We start from the raw sequence: 18,901 nt of genomic DNA, 5'->3' as shown, positions 1-18,901 counted from the left end.
ATCACCTTTACCTTCTTCGCCTTGAGGAACTTTGATGTAGAGAAGGAAGTATAAGGTTATAAGCCGTTTCTACAAAATGGATAAGTGACCAGACTTTAGTCAGGCAGTCTGGTAGACAGCTCAGGGGTCCTCAGGTAGTGACACAGTGTACCGTAATGCTCCTAATATCCACTGAGCGGAGCCACTGATCTCTATTTATTCACTGGATTAGTCGTATATAACACACGTCGCTGTGAAGCCACCAGCCGCCATATTGGTACTCCCTATTTCCCCCCAGTAACTAGGGAATATGTGCGCTACAGCATCGAATAACGAGGATTTTCTCATGTTCAGGGGGGATTTAAAACTTTTAAAATGTCAAATGTCATATAGTTTTATGTTATGTTCTAAAACTATCAAGTAGTGACAAAGTCATGTGCTAAAAAATATTTTGCATGTTATTTATTTAAATGTATATAATATTTATAAATATACAAATAACAATATACATACATATACACATATACACACATATATATATATATATATATATATATATATATATATATATATATATATATATATAATATATATATTTAATATGAATAACATGTAAATATTTCAGCACCTAATTTCCTAGTAGTTGATAGTGTTAGTACATCCACTGACTGTAGAATTACCTGTGAAACGTTTTCACACAGCCAGAAAACTGCTTGTTGTTGCAACCAAATCCTGTGGGATTCTGTGAGAGTAGGGAGGAGCAAGATGGCGGCCAGTGACTTCAGTTTTTAGGCAAAATCAGCACTCCAGTGTTTTATATAGCTCAGTGGGCGGAGCGGCTTCATTGCTAACCAAAGTCATGTTTAGACATTTTAACAGATTTACCACATAAAATCAGTCATTAAGCACAACAGTGATCAGATTTAAGGCGCACCATTAATTTCTGAAAAGATTTAAGGATTTTAAAATATGCCTCATAGTTAGAGAATCTGGTCCATGGACCTTACCAGAGGGGCCGCTTTTCATTGGCTGATGCCCATTCTACGTCATAGAGTGGCTACAACGTTCGAAGAAGTCTCACAAACACAAGCTAATGTAGTGCTAGACTACTGCTGTACTAGCATACCGGCATAACGTTTTCGAGTTAATAATCGAAAAATAATAAAAAAATAATGGTTCTCCATTGCCAGTGGGGTATCTGTACTGGTGATGTCAGATATCCTGATCGTATTTGTGGTGGGAAAATTCACAGATTTCCAAAATCAGGTGCAGAATGCCGGGCTTGGATCAAAGCTTGTGCGCGACCACACGAGCAGCTCAACCTTCGTAGGATCAACAAGAACAAGGGAGTGTGTCCTGGTGTAAGTATTATAAATTTGCTTTAATACTTAAAGCAAAGCAATAATACTTATTGCTTATTATTTATTTATTTATTAGCATTTTGTCGGCAGGGATGGGCCAACAGCGTCCCATCCTTATCCGACACCAGCAGACGGAGCGCGAGTGCATAAAGCTAGGCGCGCACCAAAAAGAGCATCGGAAAGTGCAAGTAGGCAGGACAGCAAAGACAAGAGACCATCGATTAGAGCAGAGAGCTTGTTAGTACACACAATTTGGACGAAACTGTTCCTCGTGTTAGCCACTCTAGCACCAAGTACAGCGTATCAGGCTAGCCACACAAACATTTGCCAACAAACCACAGGAATTATCCGCTGATTTCAAAAGTAACAGACAAAACGATGAATGCACAACTTACCCAGCCTTGCAAGAACAATAGGCATCAGTTATCTTGTCCACATCTATATTAATGCTGAGGGAGTGAGGGTCTGCCGTTTTCCTCATCGACCGATAGCATTTTGCTGTGACCTGCACAACTTTGGAGGCTTCGCGTGGCTCAAATACCCTTAACTCGTCCAAAAATGATGACATGAACTTGTTAATTCCTCTGTCCATTGTTGTCGATGATATTTTTTCAAAATCAGGCAGAAATGACGCACTAATCGAGTCAGGAATACTCCGCAAAGAATCAGTCCAAGTGGAAACCGCCATGTTTACATAGAAACTTCCGTAGAATGAATGCGCCGCGAGGCTTTGTTTGTGAGACTTCAGAATTTTAGGTCAGTTGTGGGCGGAGCTTGGTAAGGTCCATTTATGGCGGCGTCCAGAGAGCAGAGGGGGGTGATAACCGGGTGAAGGAGCTCCTGAAGCTCGGCCCGGTTCCTCCAGGTCCGGTTCTGGACGCCTGCTGGTTCTGAAGCACGGAGCAGAGCGGCCCAACTCGCTGCCTGCTGGTCCGTCTGGTTTCATGTCTGCAGCAGATCATGGAGAACGTTCAGGTTCTGGAGAACTTTCTGCTTCTGCGACCCGGATGAAGGGAAACGGTCAAAATGAGGAAAGTTCTGCTCGGTTCTGTGCGGCCCGTCTCCTTCCAGCTAACACAGCTGATCGGGTTTCACCAGCTTGGTTTCTGCCCCCCCGCGGCGGCTCCGGTCTCCTCCAATCAGGCGGTAACCGGAGCCGGTGGGGGGGGGGGGGGTTCTGGACCAGCTCAGCAGGTCCGATGCTCACCTGGTTCTGTCCTGGTTCTGTTCCAGCCTACACGCAGCACATGGAGAACCATATCAGCCCCCCCAACTTCCTGGCCCAGACCCTCCCCCCGCCGGCCTCATCGGGCCGCTACTCGCCGACGCCCAAGAGCATGCTGGGAGAAGAGGACGTGACGCGGTGAGGACAGACGCCTTAAACGGGTTTACCTTCTGATTAAATGTCTGCAGGCCCCCCAACCGCGGGTCGGATCAGAACCAGAACAGCAGAAACTGTAGCAGGGTCCAACAGACAGCATGTTATTTATTATTATTATTATTATTATTATTATTATTATTATTATTATTATTATTTATTATTATTATTATTATTATTATTATTATTATTATTATTATTATTATTATTATCTGACCCGGCTGAGCCGCCTCCCAGACCAGTAAAGCCTGGTTAACGGCGCTGACCCGGTTCTGGTGTCTGGTTCTGTTAGTTTGACCGTCTTCAGTCCAGAAGACGGAGATCTGCTGCTTCGCTTTAGAAACGTTCATCTGTGACAGAAAACCGCTGCATAAGAAAACTTTGATGTTTTTATCTGGAAACAGGAAATGAAGAAATTGATCTGTAGATGGAAAATGTTTCTATTAAAGTATAAATCTACCATATTTATAGGATTTGATAGAGTTTTGCTTCTAACTTTGTGTTTAATTTCCATTAAATGGATTTTAAATGTGGCTTTTGGAGCCCCCTGGTGGCTGGAAGCTGCAGCAACGCTTCACTTCTCCTCTAACTGGTCTAATCAGAGGGAAAAGCAGCAGCTCTGTGTTGTATTATGGGATGGATGGTTATTAATTAGCCGTGTGTTCCTGCAGCGAGCCCAGGAAGGTGGTTCTGCACCGCGGCGCCACGGGCCTGGGCTTCAACATCGTGGGCGGCGAGGACGGCGAGGGCATCTTCATCTCCTTCATCCTGGCCGGCGGCCCGGCCGACCTGAGCGGCGAGCTGAGGAAAGGAGACCGGCTGGTGTCTGTGAGTGCGTCTCCGGTTAGCCTGCTGCTGATTGGCCGAGCTCCGTAACCAGCGGCGTCTCTGATGTCCCCGCCTGCAGGTGAACGGCGTGGACCTGCGCAACGCCACGCACGAGCAGGCCGCCGCCGCCCTGAAGAACGCCGGGCAGACGGTGACCATCGTGGCGCACTACAGGCCAGAGGGTGAGGCGTTCTGACGGATCAGCCGTTCACCAGAACCAGAACCGGAGCGGCGCCGCTAACCCGCTGTGTGTCTGTGCTCAGAGTACAGCCGCTTCGAGGCCAAGATCCACGACCTGCGGGAGCAGATGATGAACAGCAGCATCAGCTCCGGCTCCGGCTCGCTGCGCACCAGCCAGAAGAGGTCCCTCTACGTCAGGTGAGCGCCGGTTCTGATGCGGCCCGAACGGACCCGGGTCCGTCTCCTTCACGCCGTCTCGCTCTCTGCGCCGCAGGGCTCTGTTCGACTACGACAAGACGCGGGACTCGGGTCTGCCGAGCCAGGGCCTGAACTTCCGCTTCGGAGACATCCTCCACGTGGTGAACGCCTCCGACGACGAGTGGTGGCAGGCCAGGCTTCTGGAGGAGGTGGGAGTGATCCCCAGCAAGAGACGGTCAGTACGCGGGGAGCCGGGTGTGGACCAGAACCTGAGCCGGGTGTGGACCAGAACCTGAGCCGGGTCTGGACCAGAACCTGAGCCGGGTGTGGACCAGAACCTGAGCGGGGTCTGGACCAGAACCAGAGCGGGTCTGGACCTGAACCTGAGCCGGGTCTGGACCAGAGCCGGGTCTGGACCAGAACCTGAGCCGGGTCTGGACCTGAGCCGGGTCTGGACCTGAACCTGAGCCGGGTCTGGACCAGAACCAGAGCCGGGTCTGGGTTCTGACGGGTTTTCTGCTCAGCTTTGCTGCTGCTGTCGTCTGCAGGGTGGAGAAGAAGGAGCGCGCCCGGTTAAAGACGGTGAAGTTCAACGCCAAGTCCAAAGACCGAGGGGTGAGTTCTGCTGCAGGTTCTGATCTGGACCTCAGAACCTGTAGTCTGTGGCTCCAGAGCTGATCAGATGTTGTAGAGATGGAAGAATCTTCCAGAGGTTGGTTTGTTGTTGGTGCGTCTCCAGCTGCAGACCAGCGTTTGATCTGTTGCATGACCTCTGACCTCTGACTGCCGTGTGGATTTACAGTTTGAGCTGCTGCCAGCTGATCTCTCCACCTACTAATGACTAACGTCTACAGCCGCCGGGCAAGTCGGCTCGTTAACTTGCCGGCTCGTTAACCTACTGGCTCGTTAACCTACTGGCTCGTTAACCTGCCGGCTCGTTAACCTACTGGCTCGTTAGCCTACTGGCTCGTTAGCCTACTGGCTCGTTAACAGCATGTCTTCCTGAGACTCAGCGGCGCCACCTTTGGGCTGAGTGCTGCTTTAACACGCGTCGCCCAGATGTCGCCTACAGAACATGCATGACCTCTGACCCCCTCACAGAAGAAACGCTTCACTCTGATACCTGACCCCCCCCCCCCCCAATCTAAAACAAACAAAGAGCGTTGAGGCAAATAACACGATAAGTGAATATTCTGTGAGGAAGAGCTTTTTATTAACTCTTTTCTAAATGCAGTGCTGCCCCCTGGTGGCCAGAAACGCTTCAGTCTGCAGGAGTTATTCTCTTAGTTTTTAAACTAATGGCTGTTATTCATAAAGCGGTCGTGTTCCTGATCGTTTCACTGCAGACGGTTCTGGGAACCAGAACCACTGAGCTCCTCTACCCACCAGCACCCGATCAGAACCGGGTCGTAGCTGCAGGCTAACGGTCAGTGTGATTATGATGATGATGATGATGATGATGATGATGTCACTGGGACCGTTTACTACAGAGGACGAAGGTCTTCATGGCGTTATTTATCAGAACCGTAGCAGAACGTCCTGATGGGCCTCGGTTCTGACCAAGCCGCCTCCTCAGCAACAGGTGGAGGAGGGGAGCGTTAATTAAAAGCAGGTTTACAGACCTGAGGCCAGAACCGAGCCGTTAGCCAGAACCCGTCCCTTCGGGTCGCTGATCCAGGATCAGTCGGACCGGGCCTTCCTTCCTGCTGCTCCCAGCTTCTCTGCCTGCACGTCTTCAGCATGCCCCACCCTCCTCTTCCTCACCCTGCTGTGCTGCCTTCACTGACACTGAGGAAAACCCAGCCTCAGAGCCTCTAACAGCACCGCGGTCAGCTGCCGGGCCGGGCCGCACCAGAACCCCTCATCGACCCGTCTTCTTCTCCCACCAGCCGTCCGTCAGTGACAAGCGTAAAAAGAACCTCTTTACCCGAAAGTTTCCTTTCTACAAGAGCAAAGAGCCCGGCGAGCAGGAGACCAGCGACGCCGACCGTAAGTACCGGCGCCGCGGCCCGTCGCTCAGCGGCAGGACGAGAGATCAGCTGGTGGCGGCGAGAGCCACGGCGGTCGTCACGGCAACCGGGCCCCCCCCAGAAACCGCCCAGATCGGACTCAGAACCCAAACTCCGGCAGGAAGTCCTCCCTCCTCTTCCTGTCCGGAGCCAAAATGGCCGCCCTGCCGCCCGGCTGTGCGCCCTCTGCTCTCTCCGTCTGCCGCTGGACGTCAGTAACTCTGTTTCTCTGGTTGTTTCTGTTTGTGCCTCCGCCGCCGCAGGACAGCAGCGAAGACCTGATGACCAAAGGCCACAGTGAGTAGAGAACACCTCCACCACCAGGGGGCGCCGCCGCTCCACCGGGGGGCGCCGCCTGTCCACCAGGGGGCGCCTCCTCTCCACCAGGGGGCGCCGCCTGTCCACCGGGGGGCGCCGCCTGTCCACCAGGGGGCGCCGCCTGTCCACCAGGAGGAGGGGGGCTCCTGGGGCCCCCAAGGCGGCCATGTTTTAATCAAGTTTAGCGTTTTTATGTGATTCGTGTAAAATTTTCCTCATTTTTCTTACGATGTGGAACAATTCTTCATATTTAGGTCAGATACAGCAGCTAAAACAGCTAAAAGTTTTTTTTACACAGTTAATTTGGTAAAACTCAGCAGGTTTTGATTTAAATCTGCTTTAAAAGTGAAACTAAGTTTAGATCCTGGTGGAGACGCAGCCTGAGACCTTCCTCCTCCTCCTCCTCCTCACCTCAGACCTTCATGGATCACCTCCATCAGTGTCTCTCCTGTTGCATCCACACATGGTCCGACCACATGGACCTTCTGGGAGGAGCTTTCTTTGTTAAATTAATTAATTACCCCAGATGCTGTTAATTCACAGCTTCCTGTAGAATCTGTTATTTCAGGGATTTACTGGTTTCCACCGAGCAGATCAAACTCAACGTTTTGGTTGAGTTTGGTGAGATTGGTTGATTAGGGAACGACAGGAAAGTGTTTGAACACTTAGACTCAGTTAGATCATGAGATTCCTTTTGTTACTGTGAATTTACCTTAAACTCTGCTGCTGTGTTTGAGGGCAGCTCAAAGCAAAGCATTGTGGGAGCACTGCCGTCTGATTGGCTGTTTCCTGTCTTTGATTACAGAACATGTGACGTCTAACGCCAGTGATAGTGAAAGTAGCTACCGTAAGTTTTACCGCCGTTCTGCCGACGGTTCACTAACGATCTGAAGTCTAACGGCTAACCCTCTAATTGGCTTAACGAGCTCTGACTGCTGATTGGTTTATAACAGCTAACCCTCTAATTGTCTTAACGAGCTCTGACTGCTGATTGGTTTAGAACAGCTAACCCTCTGATTGGCTTAACGAGCTCTGACTGCTGATTGGTTTAGAACAGCTAACCCTCTAATTGTCTTAACGAGCTCTGACTGCTGATTGGTTTAGAACAGCTAACCCTCTAATTGTCTTAACGAGCTCTGACTGCTGATTGGTTTATAACAGCTAACCCTCTGATTGGCTTAACGAGCTTTGACTACTGATTGGTTTAGAACAGCTAACCCTCTGATTGGCTTAACGAGCTCTGACTACTGATTGGTTTAGAACAGCTAACCCTCTAATTGTCTTAACGAGCTCTGACTGCTGATTGGTTTTGAACAGCTAACCCTCTAATTGTCTTAACGAGCTTTGACTACTGATTGGTTTATAACAGCTAACCCTCTAATTGGCTTAACGAACTCTGACTGCTGATTGGTTTAGAACATCCTGCTAATAGGCTTAATGAACTCTGCCTACTGATTGGTTTTTAACAATTAACCCACTGATTGGTTTAACAAACTCTGACTACTGATTGGTTTATAACAGCTAACTCACTAAAAGTCCTGAGCTTCTGAGACTGGAATGTGGTCCATCATAGAGTTCAGGGTTAAATGTTGCTGACTGAACACCAGGGCCTCCTCCTGTTTCTCCTCCTGTTTCTCCTCCTCACCTCCATCCCTCAGCGCCACACCTCCTCTCCCAGCTGAACCCATGTTAATCTTTACCTGTGTTTGTTCTCAGGTGGACAGGACGAGTACATCTTGTCCTATGAGCCCGTCGTTCAGCAGGAAGGTGAGGCTCACCCAAAACTTTTCATCTCATTTAATCGTTCTTCAATCGTTCTTTAAGGTTCTTCAGAAGTCGCTCAGAGAGAGTAATTCATGTTAAAGATGTTAAAACTCCACTCATTCATAAAAAGTCAAAAGTTTTCACACGTCTGGGTCTTTTTCTCTGGTCCATCCAGAACCTAGTTTCTCAGTCGCTGTTGTGTCAAATGTTTCTGATCCAGATCTCAGATCCTGGAAACTTTAGTAGTGAAATGTTTGACAGTAAAGTAGCTTTTATACGGGTTTCCTCTCTGGGTTCTGATGATTACATGAACATCAGCAGAGGTTCTCAGACATTATGAAATAGTTTTAGGCTCTCAGCCTGAATGCAGCGTTAAACTTTTACATTACTCCTGAACATGAAGATCTTCTCATGTACATGTTGATGGATTTCCTGTTTGGTTCTAGTGGAAGGAATTATCTGGATTAACCACCAGGTGGCGCTGACTCCGGTTCTATTCCTCTAAGCCAAACCTAAACTCCGCTTTGACGTTATGGTCGTTCAGCTTCACATTCACAGCGACACAGCAGAGAAACAGAAATATAAGTATAGAAAACTATTTAAAAGTATACAACATATTGAGACAACCAGAATAACATTTTATAAGTTTATATAAAGTAGCAGCAGGATATCCAGTTATCAGGGTGTGTTTAACACTAACGAGGTAAAATCTATTAACCTGCTTTAACGATGGTTTTCTGCCAATAGAAACTGTTTATTATCCATAGATGATCCGATCGCTTTCATTTCCTCCAGAATCGCCTTTAATGGTCCGCAAGAGTTAAACGTCCTGTAGAGGAATTTTTTCATCATTGTTTAGTTTTACAGGTGTGATATATACGGGAATTACATTTACAGATATGTACGTATATTTACATACATACATACATTTACGTAAATATGTGTAAATCTATGTGAATTATATATACGTATATTTACATATATATGTACATTTGTGATATATAAATGTGTAAATATATGTATATATGCGAATAATATATGTATATTTACATATACATATATTTACACATATATGTATATTGGTGTAAATATACGTATATTTACACATATATACATTTACGTGTATGTAAAAATTAGGGCTGGGCAAGTTAACGCGTTAATTTCGCGTTAATTCATTAGACTATTAACGGCGATATTTATTTTATCACGCATTAACGCATGTTGCTCACATGCTTTCAGTCAGTGTCAGTCAGCACGCGCTGACTGCAGCGCGCTCTCACGGCAGCACTCTCCCGCTCCCCCTCCCCTCTCGTACATGGCTCAGCGGCGCCAGCCAATCAGCACGCAGGCTCAGCCTGGCCCGCGCACTCAGCTCTCACACAAACTTAACAAACAGCTGAGAGAGACCGCAGCAGCGAAAAAACATGAACAAGGGAAGTAGCACCGTTCGGCTTTATTTTAATACCGTAAATGAAATCAAGCTGTATGTTTTGTAAAAAGCCGGTTCATTTCAGTGGAAACACAACAAATTTATCTAAGCACGTGAAAAAACATGAAAACGTCGAGCCCCAGAAACGGAGAGAGGAGACGAAACTTCTCTCACTGCCCCGACAGACCCACAGACTGACGTCTCTGACTGAGGCGTTTCAGTCCTCCAGGGAACATCCAGGTAGATCAGTGGATGGATGGTTGGATGGATGGATGGATGGATGGATGTTACTGGAGCCCACACATAACATGTAATTAAGACCTTGAAAGAACCCAGTACATATATTAAAAAGTGTTATTTAAGATAAGATAACATTAGCTAATCCTTTTTTATCCCACGACGGGGAAATTTATAGGATTAAAGCAACAGGCAGGTGCACACAACACAGACAAAATTACATAAGGATTGAAATATATAAGAGGTGGATTAGCGAAAAAACACTGAACATAACATTATTATTATTATTTAATTGTAATAATAAAATAAAAACCACAAAACCCAAAAGGTCAACAGTTTCATGATACATCAAGCTTAGGGACTGGCTAATATACAGCAGGTCAAAAAAGGCCATATTTTGGCTGCAGTGCTTGCTGTTCTCTTATGAAGAAAAGATCAACTAGTGCACTAAATTCAATAGATGGGTTGAAAATATCCAGTATAAAATAAGTGCTACAAATGTTACAACACTTTTGTTCATATGGCAGCAGAACATTAAAATAAAAGTGCTCTTTACACTACTTTTGAATTCATTCTTGGAGTTTGTAAATACAATGCGATTAATCGCGATTAATCGCGATTAATCAGGGCGATTAATCGCGATTAAATATTTTAATCGTTGCCCAGCCCTAGTAAAAATATACGTATATTTACGCGTATATGAGTAAGTATACGTGGATTATATATACATATATATGAGTGTGGATTATAGATATGTATATTTATGTATATTTACGTATATATATATATATATATATATATATGTATATGTATATATGTATGCAAGTAGAATTTATATATATATAAATGTGTAAATATATGCGTATGTGAGTAAGTATACATGGATTATATATACATAAATATGAGTAAGTATATGTGAATTATATATACGTATATGTATATACAAATGTGTAAATATATGTATATATGTGTAAATATACATATATACATATATTTACACATATGTACATATATATGTGTAAATATATGTATATTTGTACACATATATATCTATATTTCTGTATATATGTGTAAATCTACGTAGATTAGCCGTTTAAATTGTTTCTCTGAGGGGACTCCATGTAACCTCGGCTTCTGCTCTCTGTGGGTTCACCGGGTCTTGGTTCTGAAAGGTCAAAGGTTACCTTTGAAATGTTTTAATGTTGTAGCATAAGTTCTGATTAACAACCAGAACCTCCCTTCCTCCCTGGCAGTGAGCTACAGCCGACCCGTCATCATCCTCGGACCCATGAAGGACCGGATCAACGACGACCTGATCTCAGAGTTCCCTGATAAGTTCGGCTCCTGCGTCCCACGTAGGTCCCGCCCACATTCCTCTGGTTCCCCCGGTTCCCCCGGTTCTCCGACCCGTTCGGATCGGGGTGACGTCTGTCCTGTCTGCCGCCCTCAGATACGACCCGGCCCAAACGGGACTACGAGGTGGACGGCAGAGACTACCACTTCGTAGTGTCCAGAGAGCAGATGGAGAAGGACATCCAGGAGCACAAGTTCATCGAGGCGGGCCAGTACAACAACCACCTGTACGGAACCAGCGTGCAGTCGGTCCGAGAAGTGGCCGAGAAGGTACGGAACCAGCGTGCAGTCGGTCCGAGAAGTGGCCGAGAAGGTACGGAACCGCTCCGACCCGGAGTCCCCGGTCCCATCGGCTCGGTCTGCAGCTTTTAGCTTCACTTTTAGTCAGGAAAGGCTCTGAAAACGGACCAGAACTGGTCCTGTTTGGTTCTGCTGCACATTGTCCCGGGTGGTTCAGAAACTCACTCTGTTTCTGGATCCTGGACCGCTCTGGAGCTCTGTAGAACCTGCAGAACCGTGACGGTGTTGTCTGGTTCTGTTCAGGGCAAGCACTGCATCCTGGACGTGTCGGGCAACGCCATCAAGAGGCTCCAGCTGGCTCTGCTGCACCCCATCGCCATCTTCATCAAACCCAAATCCGTGGAGAACATCATGTGAGTGTCCCGGCCCGGTTCCCCTGGTCCGGTTCTGGTGTTCCCCTGGTCCGGTTCTGGTGTTCCCCTCTGAGCTGAACCCTCTGCTCTGCCTGCAGGGAGATGAACAAACGTCTGTCGGAGGAGCAGGGCAAGAAAACCTTCGACCGCGCCGCCAAGCTGGAGACCGAGTTCACCGAACATTTCACAGGTGAGGCCCGGTCCAACGGTCCGGTTCTGGTGCTGACCCGCTGTGTCCTGTGTGCCGGTTCTGGTGCTGACCCGCTGTGTCCTGTGTTCCGGTTCTGGTGCTGACCCGCTGTGTCCTGTGTGCCTGCAGCCATCGTTCAGGGCGACACGCTGGAGGAGATCTACGACCAGGTGAAGCAGATCATCGAGGACCAGTCGGGTCCCGTCATCTGGGTTCTGTCCAAGGAGAAGTTATGAGGCTCGGCGCCATCTTCCTCTCTCCTCCTCTTCATCACTTTGTTATTGTTTTGGAACGAAGAGCGGACCCGCAGACGGCAGCCTCCATCCCTGCATCCATCCATCGCCCCGCCCCCACCTCCACGCCGCTCGTTAGGCCCCATCCAGAAGCACACAGGAAGTGACATCACACTCGGCACGGTACAGCTCCTTAATGTTTAAGGACGAAGGACTTCAGTGGAGAGGAAGAGGAGTTCAGAAACGTACGAAGCAGATTTTATCCTTTGTTCTTTTGTGGGTTTTTTCCAGCCGGATCGTCTGGAATCAGAGACACAAGAAGCAAAACTTTGCACGTTTGAGCTTTAACAGCATGTCGGTTCCGACCCGTTTCTTTCCCATCAGCCCCTTCACCTCAGCGTCTGACATCACAGCTTCTCTCACAACCTTTCTTTGATTTTTACTTTTCATTTTTATTGATTCATGTTTAGTTTTTTTTAACATTTTCTGCTCCTCGCTGCTGGGGGATGTCTGTCAGGCGGCTGCAGGTTCACCGCTCGGCCACCAGAGGGCGCCAGACCGCTGCTGATCCTGAATGATCAGTTTTCAGTCAGAAACATAATTTACATGAAAAAAGGCAGAAACAGAAATTACTGCCAGTCAGTAATGTACTATTGATTTGACTAAAATTCCTTTAGACTAAAATACACCAAAAAAACTTTTTAAATTAACTTTTGTGCCAAAAAAAACCCCAAAACAGATAAAGTAGCATAGAATCATCATTAAATAGTTTATTTTTACGAAAAATCATGGAAAAAAAGTGATTAAAGCAAAGTTATATCAAAAACATTATAACCCTTTATTTTATTAACAGAACAATTTTTATGAACATAAAATATTACCTGTAAAAATAATTTTAGTAAAACAATGTATTTAGAAACATTTTTAATGACAATATTGCTTTCAGAACCACATCATCCTATTTTTTAATTGCAAAGAAATTATTGATAATTAAATTTTTATTTTTTTAAGTCTTCCTAAAATAGTGCCAAAATAGTTTTGGAAATGTCTCTTATAAATACAAGAAAATTAAATTCGCACAATTTCTGCCAATAGATTAGAAAAAGCAGACCCTGTAAAATAAAGACAAAAACATAAAATATACAACAGTAGAATAAATGTTAGAATATAATAACAAATGCTTTGAATTATATGAAGAAAAATAAAACATTTAGCTGGTGAAACAAAACAAAAAGAAATTCAACAATATTTTTTCATCATAAATATTAACTGTTATGGATAAAATATAAAGAATATTTAAAAATAAAACTAGAATCTCAGGAAATAAAAAAAAACATTGTTTTGCTTTAGGACTGATTAAAATCTGTCATAAATAAAAACATTATTTTTACAAGCTTTTGCACATCATGTCTGATTAAAAAGTTTAAAAACAACATAAAGTCGCCAGAACTGAATCATAGCTGCTATAGATGGTGAAAAATTAATAAAGTTTACAGTAAATCAAAGACAAATTAACCAGTTTACCTCTTTCTGACTCGAAAAACTCAGTCAGGTTCAGCAGCGCCCCCTGTGGCCGGCGGGGAGCCCGTCGGCCGCCGTGATGACGTCAGTCAGCAGCGTCAGTGTCTTACCGCTGTTGCTGTGGCCGGAGCTGCAGCGCCCCCTGCAGGCGGAAGCCGTGAGAGCGGCCAGATATTTAACCCTTCGGTAAACTGCCTATTTTGTTATAATGAAAGATATAATGAACTTTACTTCAGCACTACGGGATTATTTTCTTTGCATTGTTAATCAGATATGAATAGAGACGTATAAAGAGATTTGAATATGAATATATATTTTTCTTTTTCTTTGATCACCACCTCCTTTGTCTTTTGATTTTCTTTTTTAAGCATAATTAAAAAAAGATTAACAAGAAAAGCTGAAGTGCAGCTCGACTCGTGTTTTCTCTGCAGAACTCAGTGATGCATTTTTTTTTATTTCAATGTGAATGCAGCGTGAAGAGCTGTAGAGTGGATGCAGCACATCCTCAGTAAAAGGGTCGGTTGTGTTAATGAGATGTAGCTCTACCTGCTGCCTTCGCTCTGATTGGCTACAACCATATTTGGAAACCATGTGACAGTGGAGGAGAGCTAGGCAGCGCCAGAAAGATCCTGCATCCGTTAACCAGGTTGTTCAGTCACAAACACACCTTCCTTACATCTGACAGCATCTAGAAATGAAATGAGCTCACAGGTAGCGACACCTGCCCTGTCTTCATTGACGTCCCCATGAATGACTATTACCCACTCTTCCGACTGTGATTCTCTGGTCCTTCAGGACTGAGTGGAAACATTTTAGACGACCCTCAGACCCATCTGATCCACTTTCTGCTGAAAATCCCTGCTCAAGATGGCTGCAGCTATGAGCTTCTCTTCCACAGCCTCCCTCAGAATGCGCCATGGGACCTGCGTCCCACATAGGAGACGCAGTAACACATCCATTGATTACTACGGGTGTGTAGAACAAACCATCACTGCCATTTAAATAGGGCTGGACGATAATTCAATAACGATATATTCCAAAAAAAGGTGAAAAACAAAGCAACTGGACTTGTTTTCTGTAGTTGAAGACGTTTCTCTTCCTCTCCAGGAAGCTTTCAATTCAAAAAGTCTGGAGTAATGTGGAGTACCAAGCTTTATACTACTGCCAAACAAAGGCCTTGTAGTGGCTTAGATAATGTTCCGTGTTCTCCCCACGGAAAGGGCAACCCAGCGTACATAGGATATTACTCGGTATTCCACTTTTGTTTGTTTATTTATTTTTGTTAAAAAAAAAGGGAACCAGGTAATAAACCTGGAAAAATAAGAAATGCAATGTTTCAATTTCCATGTATATAGTACAACCAACACAGCTACCCAGTTCTTTACCTTAATAGTCCAATAACATTAAATAACATTCAAAATACAAATAAATAATAATATTAATATAATATAACAATAATAATCAATAATAATAATCATCTCATAATTTGCATGTACATTTAAACATTATGCACTACATTTAAACATTAAGCACCATATTTAAGTCCTACCAAAAGCCTATTCAAAAATGTATGCAGTCTTTCTATGAGCAGGATACTTGAACTACAACTCCCAAAATGCACCGCGGTAAACAAGGAAGTACGTTACCTAAGTTAAATACCAGTCCGCGATTCACTTCAAACATTTATAAAGCTAAAGTGAACACGAATGGACACGTATTTTACAGCAACGTTATAAGTCTAAATGTTAGCTTTATGACCCACAGCTTTGCCACTGCGTCAACTTATAACTTTGGAGCATAATGTTATCTTTATCAATTAACTTAACTGCTTAGATCCACCGGAGCATAGCGTTACCTTTAACCTGCAACGGACATAAACAAAGCGACAACATAGCAAGGCGACAGCAGACAACATCAAGCGTACATCGTAAAGGCAGACAAGAAACATTTGAATTTAAGAGATCTTACCAAGTGGCTGCACACCGGGTTGAAAGTCATTACAAATTAAGGGAATCTCGCGCTTCCTTTTTATGCAGTAAACACCGGTCCCGTGTCCTCACAGTACACTCCTCTCTTAAAGAGGCACCGCACTATTGGGCTGCTAAACCTCAAACGTTTCTCCATAAGTGTTACTGGCATTTCTAAGCACGTATAGCTCTGGCAGGTAAACATTTTATCACACATGCAAATAAGAAATAACAAAACTTCACAAATGACAAAACTCCACAGAAAACACAACAGATAACATGCAAATTCAATCGAAACAGGTCCACCCCTTAGTAATGGGCGGTCGTTAAAGACAGTAAGCCAGCAGATTGGACCGAAACTGGTCCACTCCTCTGTAACGAGGAGTCGTTAGGGTTGTTGTTGGCTTGGCTTAAAAGAACAATGTTTTGATCACCCGAATGAGGGTGAGAGTTAAGGTGACGAATTAATCCTATAGCTGTATTGTAAGTTTTAGAGAGTTGGAACCTAAGGCCTCCTCCTCTGTTTAAGGTTTCTCTCTCTTAACGTAGATGGCTTCCTTCACACCCCTTTCAAACCATCTGTCTTCTTTGTCCAAAATGTGAACATGTTGGTCCTCACAGAGTGTCCTTTGTCTTTTAGGTGTAGGTGGACAGCAGAGTCTTGTCCTGAGGAGGTAGCTTTCCTGTGTAGAGCCATGCGTCTGTGGAGAGGTTGTTTGGTTTCTCCAATATAAAGATCAGAACATTCCTCACTGCACTGAACTGCATACACCACTCCGCTCATCTTAGGTTTGGGGGTTTTGTCCTTGGGATGCACCAGCCTCTGTCTGAGGGTCCTGTTAGGTTTGAAATGTACTGGGATTTTGTGTTTGGAGAAAATCCTCTTGAGTTTTTCAGAGACTCCAGCAACATATGGGATGACGATGTTTTTGCGTTTATTCTTGTCACCATTATGTTCTGCAGCAGGTCTTTTGGATTTTCTTGCTGATTTGACAAAAGCCCAGTTAGGGTACCCACAGGTTTGGAGGGCCAATGAGGTAGGCCCTACAAACGGATGGCCTACCTCGTTGTACCGAGGGTCTGTCTGTGTGGAAACCCACACAGACAGACCAATATCTTCTTTTTGACTCACCACCCACTGGAGCACAAACTTTCTGTCATCAGAACCTTACAACACCGGGCTGAGCATGTCCCGACTAAAACATTATCATTATTATTAGGGTTCCAAGCCTGCAGAGCAGAGAACCCTATTGTTTTTCGTGGGTTTTTAAATTATTTATTCATTATTATTACGGAATTAAAACGCGTTGTGCGGCCCATGCGGATTTGTAATGAACCTATTGAATCAGGTATCCAAGTACAGAACACTCTACTCAAACCGCTACTCAAACCCAGAAATTCAGACCCCTCAACAACTAGGGGGTGCTACAACAAAGGACAATGCATTTCGGCCTGTAACCACCAAACTACTGGTCCCACACTCAAAAACTTCATATCACTTTGTTTATTGGATGATTCTGCATCAAAAAGGGAATTGGCACACCTTTCGTTTCCCAGCTAGTTTTCACGCTACATGGCTACAAAGGTTAAACCTTTCTTGTTAAACTCCTCATACATTTTTTGTGCGATCCGCACAAAACTTATATATATATAAGCGTGTAATGGACAAATAAAAAAAGTCAACGCGGCAGATTTTTAGCTAGCTAGGTCTAAATGTAATTGCTGATTATTGTAAAACCATAACAGATTTTAACATATCCTTCATAACCCATACTCCAAATAAGATTTTGCACATGTGAACCGCATTTGAGGATCGTCCATCACTAGGGGGCGCTGTGATGTCAAGAAATCTACTACGCAAGAATGGCTGATCGGATTTTTACAAAACCTTATTCATCCCCTTCCAGTCATAGCCCTGAACTAAAGTATTACATATGGTAATGATTTAAACAAGTGGGCGGGGCCTATTTCCAAAAGCGTGAAAAAACCTTGAAAACTTCAAAGAATTACCAAAAATCCATTTTGTGGTGTAACGATCTTGGATTTTCAGGATGTATTCCTTGAATAAGGTGTAACAATTCACTCACAGCATGTATTGAGGTTTTTAAAGGTTGCACACTCTGATTTTTTAAAAGTTTGTAAAATGGAGAAATCAATGCATTTTCCACAAATGTTGTTCAATCCCAAAAGAATGGCCTCTATTTGTAAAGCACATGCAGACTAAACATAGATTTCAGTTTAGTAAAAATCCAGGCGATTTTAAATTTACAAGACATTGAAATGTAAATGTACAAGACTATAAAGTTTAATTTTTTTCTCTCAAACCCTTTTTTAAAATGGGGATTTAAACAATCACGTAGGTAGATAAAGCACTTTGAGATCCATGAATATTTTCAGAATTTTAGAGCAAACCGTTGATTTTTTACAAATTTATTTCGTATTAGGTACCAACATATCAAAAAAGAATTTTGAGAAAATGACTTTGGCTGACACCTGCTGGTGAAACAAATATATTACAGTAATGAACAACTACCGTTTAACACCTGTTAATGGTCTTAGAAATAATTTTATTGCCATTAAAGAGTGTGTGTGTATATATATATATATATATATATATATATATATATATATATATATATATATATATATATATATATATATATATTGTCATGGTTTTCAGGTGACGAGTCCACATGCAGATACGAACGGGAGGCAATGCACAGTTTTAAGATGTTTATTTTGGAAACAGGCAGATCTACGGACAGGTGATTCGGCTGGGTCAGAACGTCACGGCAGGAGAGTCTGCAAGAGAGAGGGAATGAGTAACTCTGAAAGGAGAACCAGAAGAACTGCTAGAAGTGGCGCTGCTTACCATTGGGCTGAGCGGACCTAACCGGGGAGAAGTAGCGTCGGGAGAACTCTATGACTTTACTTTGCTGGAGTTAGGCGGCTGGTGGCTGAGGACGGCTGATGTAACTGGCGAGGGATCCTGAGCGAGCCTCATCGGCAACGGTTGACAGATGGATTGACCAGAGTGAACACAGAACCAACAGAACCCGGGAGAGGGGATCTCAGGCCTCGCTGGGTAACATCCAGGAAGTATGAGGGGAGCGCCAGAGCAAAATCTGTGCAGGCGGTTCTGCTGGTCTGTTTCTTCGGACGAGACGTCAAGACAGGTGAGTGCATCCAAGCACCAAAATCTGAGGCAAAAACAGAGAGATCCAAAAATTAGTCAAAGACGAAGAGCAAAAAACTCACAAGCTGGTTTCCGAGAGTTGGGACAGAGGCCACGTCGTACCACGA

General features: G+C 44.4%; 2 protein-coding genes across 14 annotated transcripts in view; both read left to right on the top strand.

Annotated features, from left to right (window-relative positions):
• LOC105922859 (discs large homolog 1-like protein) overlaps window positions 1-12,838 on the top strand; it is a 67,225-nt gene extending 54,387 nt beyond the window's left edge. For 5 of the 13 annotated variants that reach the window (XM_036132908.1, XM_036132914.1, XM_036132911.1 and 2 more), the window contains 14 exons: window positions 2,574-2,703; window positions 3,390-3,546; window positions 3,626-3,728; window positions 3,810-3,924; window positions 4,001-4,159; window positions 4,473-4,539; window positions 5,814-5,913; window positions 7,057-7,098; window positions 7,968-8,018; window positions 10,935-11,036; window positions 11,132-11,347; window positions 11,578-11,687; window positions 11,786-11,877; window positions 12,007-12,838. In XM_036132908.1, the coding sequence (XP_035988801.1) occupies window positions 2,574-2,703; window positions 3,390-3,546; window positions 3,626-3,728; window positions 3,810-3,924; window positions 4,001-4,159; window positions 4,473-4,539; window positions 5,814-5,913; window positions 7,057-7,098; window positions 7,968-8,018; window positions 10,935-11,036; window positions 11,132-11,347; window positions 11,578-11,687; window positions 11,786-11,877; window positions 12,007-12,277 (1,715 nt within the window). In that variant the 3' untranslated portion in view covers window positions 12,278-12,838. Of the gene's footprint in view, window positions 1-2,573; window positions 2,704-3,389; window positions 3,547-3,625; window positions 3,729-3,809; window positions 3,925-4,000; window positions 4,160-4,472; window positions 4,540-5,813; window positions 5,914-6,196; window positions 6,231-7,056; window positions 7,099-7,967; window positions 8,019-10,934; window positions 11,037-11,131; window positions 11,348-11,577; window positions 11,688-11,785; window positions 11,878-12,006 lie in introns of all 13 variants that reach the window. The other 8 variants (XM_036132912.1, XM_036132919.1, XM_036132918.1 and 5 more) reach the window with 4 other exon arrangements.
• LOC105922418 (M1-specific T cell receptor alpha chain-like) overlaps window positions 1-18,901 on the top strand; it is a 571,536-nt gene that overhangs the window by 335,195 nt on the left and 217,440 nt on the right. The window lies entirely within an intron of this gene.

The sequence above is a fragment of the Fundulus heteroclitus genome, unplaced genomic scaffold (assembly GCF_011125445.2).
Source record: "Fundulus heteroclitus isolate FHET01 unplaced genomic scaffold, MU-UCD_Fhet_4.1 scaffold_56, whole genome shotgun sequence".
Lineage (NCBI taxonomy): Eukaryota > Metazoa > Chordata > Actinopteri > Cyprinodontiformes > Fundulidae > Fundulus > Fundulus heteroclitus.
This window is presented reverse-complemented; position numbering and strand designations above follow the sequence as displayed.